Genomic DNA, 7,330 nt, shown 5'->3' on the forward strand with positions numbered 1-7,330 from the left:
GCTGGACCCTGCGTTCAGCTTAGATTTGCTTCATTAAGCTGAAATGTTTTGTCTGGCGCGATTCTGTTGTTTTTCTTTACATTCGCAAGTGAGAATCTTACTATTCCAGACTTTCATTTGCAGAATGTCTTCTGTTTAATGTTAATTGTCTGTTTCATTTATGAATAATTTAATGTAAGAATTGGTGTCATTTCCGTTTGACGCTTTACCTTTTTTTCCCCCTAATGGATCTATTTAGCACCTTAGACCAATAATATCAAAAATAATAATGATGAAGTTTCAACATTTTCCTTTTATTATTATGTAATGAAGAAAAAATATAACTAAGTTTAGAGGGGCATAGTTTAGAATTTGAAAATACAATAATGTTAAAAATCAAATAATGAATTAAAATTAAAGGTCGGGCATGTTACAATAAGTTCTAATAATTAAAACATCAATAATATTTTTCTTTATGTATCATATCAACAATTTCATGATTAAAGAAATAAATGTACATCTACTTATTCTCTATTAACTACCAGTGATTTCTCCCATAAGGCTTCACGGATCTGACAAAAACTTCAGCAAATTCTCCCCTCTTGTGATTGGCTGCCGCCTGTTGCCCGTTGAATAAAAAGCGCAGCGCGGATGAGTCCAGAGATTTAATAAAAAAAAAAAAAAAAAAAAAAAGCATCGCATTGTTGCGTACCAGCGATCAGGAGTATTTTTGCTGGAGAGAGAAGGCCAACAGCATGACTGGTAAGGAGGGAGTTGTGCTGTCAGACACAGAGAATAAACAGAAAACAGCTTCACAGAACGTCCTAAACCAGGGGGACTCCAAGCATCAGCCTCCGGTCTGGAAGATGGCCCCCACTGTGCAGCGGCGCACCGGCTTTGGCATCCAGGAGCTGCTCGGCCTCAACAAGGAGCCTCCGGCGACCGCACCACGGCGGCCCCTGGAGACTCTGCCGCACAGAGCGCACGTCCTGGCCGCCAGGTCGGCCCTCGGACACGCAGGGCTCGGAGTCGGCATGGGTTTCCTGGGCCCGGAGAGTATACACACGTTTTACAGTCAGCCTGCTTTTCTGGAGGTGCTGTCAGAGGCGCAAAATGTGCACCTGCAGCCACGGCACAGGGCGCCGCAGATGGACCCCCAAATGGAGGCTCAACACTCCGGTGCCAGCTCCGGTGAGTGCCTCTCAGTCCAGAAAAAAAAGTATTCCTCAAATTTCTGACTCATAATTTTAAAGACATAAGAGAAACGCAGAAATTAAGCATTTAATATATTTTTCCAGTCTTATTAATGGTATAAAATGTTTTTCATAGATTTTACTTGACATGGAAATTATTAAAATTTCGCGAAAATACGGGTCTATTTTTTTTTTCTTTTCCGTAATTATTCGATTTTAGCTACTTTAATTTTTGAACGAACCTGCGTGCAAATGTAGAAATGCACAACCCGTTTTAGGTAAATCATGCGACTTAATCTGTATAAAACAATATTTGGAATTATTTTATTTTATTTTATTTTATTTTTTTTGGAAACGTCAAATATTCTGATATATATCACCTACAAATGATTTTATGACATATGATCACAGATTCAGATGACTTGAGTTCCTCCGGTGATCCGAAATTCTCCACCTCATCGATGTGTCAAAGCAAGAAGAGAAAGAAAAGAAGACACAGGTAAATATTATTTATTTATTTATTTATTTATTTATTTATTTATTTATTTATTTATTTAATGTATTTAAAATGTTTTATTTATTTTATTTTTAATCTATTCTATGATAAACTCTGATAATGTTTGAAGTTTAGTTAAAGATTATTATTATTATTATTATTATTATTATTATTATTATTATTATTATTATTATTATTATTATATGAATGAACAAAGTTTAATTGTAGCTGGTTTCATTTTTATATTTTATATTTTGTTTCTTTTAATTGACTTTGTACAGTGCCAATAAATTAGAATACATGTGAGGAGAACCTTTTGGATACAGCAGCACTTGGGTCTTTTTTTCAAAAAAAAAAGAAAATGCATTAAAAAGATATATTAAAATTTTCATCATTTTATGCATTGTTCCTTTTACATGTAACTAAACAGGGGTCAAGAAAAATATCGAACATTTGAAACTGAATAACATATATCAAAAAAGAATTTCGAGTAAAGTAATACTTTAAGAAGTAGCCAGTATAATGAAAAATAAACTAAAAATAATATTTGTTTGTCTGCAGAACCATTTTCACATCCTATCAGCTGGAGGAATTGGAGAAAGCGTTTAATGAAGCTCACTATCCAGATGTTTACGCCAGAGAAATGCTGTCCATGAAAACTGAGCTGCCAGAGGACAGAATACAGGTGAGCAGATTTTTTCACTGCAAGAAATTCATCTATTTAAAAAAAAAAAAGTAAAACAAAAAAACAAAAAAAAAAATCCATGTCTCCTGTGTGTGGATGTAGTGATAATGGGGCCTACATCGAAACGAAACCATCAGGTTGAGATTTTCTCAGCTGCCAGCTTCCCCTCACACTTTAATTAGTTGTTAGAGGGGAAAAAAATGATCCCGTCTTTTCTGAGCATAAACAGGCCGCAGCCCTATAATGAAAGCGTAACTATAAAGAAATTAATTAGCGGAGGTCAGCGGCTGAGCAGAGGGCTGTACCCGGCTGCTCAAAGTGTTTTAATTTCCCATGAAATTTGACATGCCTGTCTCCGATCGACCAGGTCTGGAAATTAACTTATTTTCCAATCAGCCTCCCAGCTCCTTCCTCACCTCTCACTGGAAGCAGAAACGCACAAGCTGTCAGGAGCACTCACTCACTCACAAAAAAAAAAAAAGGGTCGATTGCTCATCTGGGGCCTTTCAATTTCAGATGAATATTATACTTGCCCATCTTTCCACAACCAACACACACACGCGCTCTCTCACACACCCACACACACATTAAAGTATCACTCTTTTTTTCCTCTCATCCATATTCACAAGGCTATTACAAGGTGGAAATCAATTTAACCTCTTGAAGAGTCAGAAGCCTACTCGCTCTGAAAGAACTGATCTATGAGACAATTTTCATTCAGTTTTTGTGCTAAGAGGCTACTTTAGATGCAAGAAAATGTTTTTTAAAGGCTGTTCCACACCCACATAGGACAACCTGCGTTCTGCCTTCTGCTTCTCTTTTTGATTGGTTGATTTATTTGCTATTTTTGTTCATCTCACCAATCTTATTTACCTGACACTGTTATGTCGTTTATTAAATGAACAAATTGTTTTCTTATATTTGCTTTTAAAGGCCTATACCATTTTTTTCAAAACACATCGGAACGCATCGAAAGGAGTTAAATTTAAATGAAATGTTTGGGTATTTTGCTGATGAAATTAGATCTTTTTTAGACATTCTTTAAAAATGAACCAAACATGCATCTATAGCTGCAGTGCATCATGACAGCTGAATGTTGTGTTCTTACACAATATGTCCAACTCAGCGGTGACGTTGTTTAGCTTTTTCACATGAATCAATGTTGAAAACACCTAATTGAGGTTACAGGTCCAGTTACAATACAAACCACAGCGTAATTTATCATATTTTAACACTGAAATATTCTAAGTGTCCATGTTACTGCTAAATAGGAGCAGAACAGGTTGAATGTGAGAAGTTAATCTTGTCATCTGTACAGTACAAAGTACAACCTTAAATATTTTCCAACTATCAAGGCAGTGATTTTTTTGAAATATAACTTTGCTCTTTGGTGCTCTTTCATTTTCTAAAGCGAAAAGTTCTGGTTTAATTTCCTTCAGACTCAGCAGCATTCACAGCACCCTGGTTCAACCTTTACAGATAAACAGGCCAGAAATAACTGTTATCACATCAAAGCTGTCTGGTGTACAGTGCCATGAGATTGTTACTCAGTGTTTACAGATGGACAAAAAGATAACAAGGTTTTTATTGAGCAATCTGTGATATTATTTCAAGCTCGTGCGTCATTTGCAAGAGTGTTTTGCTATTTAACAGACAACACTGACAGTCTGTTGACCTTCCATCATGGTAGCTGTTGATCGCTAATATTAGAGCAACATCCTCAACAAGATTGCTGAACACACACTCTGCAGTGATTTTCTGGCAACCTGGTTGGCACATAAACAATCCAATAAGGATTTCCTTAACATTTAAAGCTTTGGCTGAGAGCATCTTTGGAACACAATTTTTCTCTTTGCTAGGAAAGTTGAGATACTTTTTTCTTGTTTTTTTAAACCTGTCAGACCAACAAGATTTTGGTTTACATATCTGCAAGCAGAATACATCTGGTATGATTATGAAAGCATTTCATATATATATATATATATATATATATATATATATATATATATATATATATATATATATATATATATATATATATATATATATATATATATATATATATATATATATATATATATATACTTTGGTTATAACCTGTTTGACATTAAAACTGGTTTCATAATCTGAAACATTTCAGAGTAGCAAATGAGCAAGAACAGCACAAATCTTTCAAGGTGAAAATACATTTTTATTCCTGTTACTCTTTCAGTCTGATCTACTTTTTTTTTCTTTTTTTTTTTTTAACATCATGTTTATTGTTCCTGTCTCGGCAGGTGTGGTTTCAGAACCGCAGAGCCAAGTGGAGGAAGAGGGAGAAGTGTTGGGGGCGCAGCAGTGTGATGGCAGAGTATGGCTTGTACGGCGCAATGGTCCGCCACTCCATCCCCCTGCCTGAGTCCATCCTCAAGTCAGCAAAGGACGGCATCTCTGACTCTTACGCTCCGTGGTTATTGGGTATGCGACCATACACTCAAATATAGGAAATAAAACAGTTTCAAAGTTGTTGTTTTTTAGGGCTTTATTTGGCTTTTTTTTGCTGTTCATGTCCAGTTTGTCTCCTCAACCGCTTAACGTATCTTATTGTCTTGTAATAACAGTTGCAAAGACTGTCAAAACTTAAAGACACCTACAAATATAGTCATTTAAGAGCAACAGATGTTATTAATGATAGAAATGCCAACACATTTCTATCATTAATGTAAAATAACATTACATGTTTATGCGTGATCAAAAAAGTCAAAACCTTTGGCTGCGAGTTTGTAATTAAGAGCTGAAATTGAACTGCGTTCTGACACGCGTTGAGGGGCTCACCCCGCAGTCGATACAGCAATAATCCCTCCTCATCAAGACAGATTAGTCCTCATGTCACCTCATGTCAATTGATTAGATTAAATCAATTAGGAAACACTAATTGAATAAGAACTTCTGCCCTAATTTCTTTACTTTTTTGTTTTTATTTACTTTCACATTCTCTTTTTTTTTTATCCCCAAATGTGTTCCCAGACTAAACTCAAAAACTATTCCTATCGTTCTGCTCTTCAGGTATGCACAAGAAGTCAGTTGATCCTTCACACCCCTCCCAAGGAAAAACCATAAGCGGCACGCCACCAACGCCGCCGCCGCCTGGGCAGGAGAAAACGGGAGACACGATGACCGAAGAAGACAAGGAGAAACAGAGTAAAAACACCAGTTTGTCCATTTCTAAGGAGGAACTGAGGGAGTGCAGTATTGCTGTGCTGCGAGCAAAGGCACTGGAGCACAGTGCAAAGATGCTGGAGACTGTTTCAGACAGAACAAACGGCCACACGGTGCACAGAGGGGAGGCGGAACATGAGGAGATGGCACAGCGGGAGAAGAGCAACTGAAAAGAAAAAAAGACAGTAGCACACAGATTGATGATGAAATACCAACAGAGAGGAGTCTGCTACGTTGTTTGATTGGTGAAACTGAATCCTGGACCTCCCATCAACTCCTGGGCCTCCGAATTCCTGTTTGGTACTGCTACAGGTGCCACTGCAAATCTGTGTACCGAATCCTGGGAACATTACAAGCTTAAAGCATTGTTTTCAGGCGATCAAAGCGTGGTGTACATATTTAAAGTGTCCGATGGTTAGATGACATGTACTTATTTGTCCCTTTATAAATGTAACTGTAGGTTAAATAAAAGCTACTTATATTTAAAATCCTTTTTTTTTGTTGTTGTTGTTCTGACTGAGATTCCTATCATCCATGATGATGACTGTGAAGAAAGTCAATCTAATGTAGATTTTCTTTCACTTCAAAACATATGCTGCAATGGTAAAGCTACTGGAAGTTTTTTTTTTTATCAAACTCATTACAAATGAGGTCTTGTTGTGAAATTCAAATATATATATATATATATATATATATATATATATATATATATATATATATATATATATATATATATATATATATATATATAAGAGCAAACATTCCCAGCCAGCAGAATTTCCATTTACAGTTATTATTGAGGTGAAGGGAAAATTAACAGTCTCTTCCCTTTGCCTAATCAAGAGCACTGATCAGCCCAGTAGGTGGCAATAAAGTCAACTCAACTGCAAAGAATAAACAATCTGAGCATGACTAAAGAAAAAGAAAGCAATCGAAGCTTGTGTATTCTTTGAAAAGTTCTGCAAAAATAGCACAGTTGCTGCAGTGGTTTCAAATCAGCTGACGTGGATCTACATTGAAGATCATCTGCAATAGTTATATTTAGTTATGAAGTTGTGAAATTTGTAAAAAAAAAAAAAAGTGTGAAAGAACTGAAACAAGAGACTATCTCTTGATAACGCAGCTGAAAGTTGCCAAAGAGTGATGACTTTACATGTGAAACGCTGAACTAAGGCATGAATGCCAGTCAAACAAACATATTCTCACATTCATTTGGCTCAGACACTGAAAAAAGCAGATTTAGAGCATCAGCTAATTGTGGTAGATTAAAAAAATGCTGGAGGAGGATTTGAAATGTGGAATTACCGATTCAATTTCAACTGCTTTTTCCATATAGACTGCTCCCTCCAACCCTAGTCTTCAGGGTCCAAAGTCCTGCAGGTTTTAAATATTTCAGCCCACGTCATTCAGATGACTGCATTATCTCCTCTGCATACCATCAAGATAAGCAGAAGCCAGTTGAGGACCCATTTAATTCACACAGTTATATAGCGATAGGTAAACATCTAGGCTGGAGACAAACATGGGAAATTCTGGTAAACGATTAATAAAAAATGTGCGTTCGTATAATGGGACGCATCGTCACAGAAAATACTGCGACCAAGTGATGGTGCTGTAACACAGCAGCAGAGAGATGTAGATCATTGTTTCAAAAGAGATGTGACTCACATGTGCACACAGAAACATGAGACCAGCCTTTTGAAATTTTACCATTCATTTGGGGGTGTGTGGGTAGAGTGGTCGTCTTGCAATTGGAAGGTTGTAGGTTCCATTCCAGCT

The 7,330-nt window shown here is 36.5% G+C and overlaps 1 protein-coding gene across 1 annotated transcript; it reads left to right on the forward strand.

Annotated features, from left to right (window-relative positions):
* The first annotated feature begins 251 nt into the window (after positions 1-251).
* Positions 252-6,039, forward strand: LOC106919663 (visual system homeobox 2-like). The gene is made up of 5 exons (XM_014990181.2): positions 252-1,170; positions 1,584-1,671; positions 2,230-2,353; positions 4,630-4,810; positions 5,399-6,039. Exons 1-5 carry the CDS (start codon positions 735-737, stop codon positions 5,719-5,721), a joined length of 1,152 nt encoding a protein of 383 aa, XP_014845667.2. The 5' UTR covers positions 252-734; the 3' UTR covers positions 5,722-6,039.
* The last annotated feature ends 1,291 nt before the right edge of the window (positions 6,040-7,330 follow it).

The sequence above is a fragment of the Poecilia mexicana genome, unplaced genomic scaffold (genome assembly GCF_051168715.1).
Source record: "Poecilia mexicana isolate PSO_F unplaced genomic scaffold, ASM5116871v1 scaffold_21, whole genome shotgun sequence".
NCBI lineage: Eukaryota > Metazoa > Chordata > Actinopteri > Cyprinodontiformes > Poeciliidae > Poecilia > Poecilia mexicana.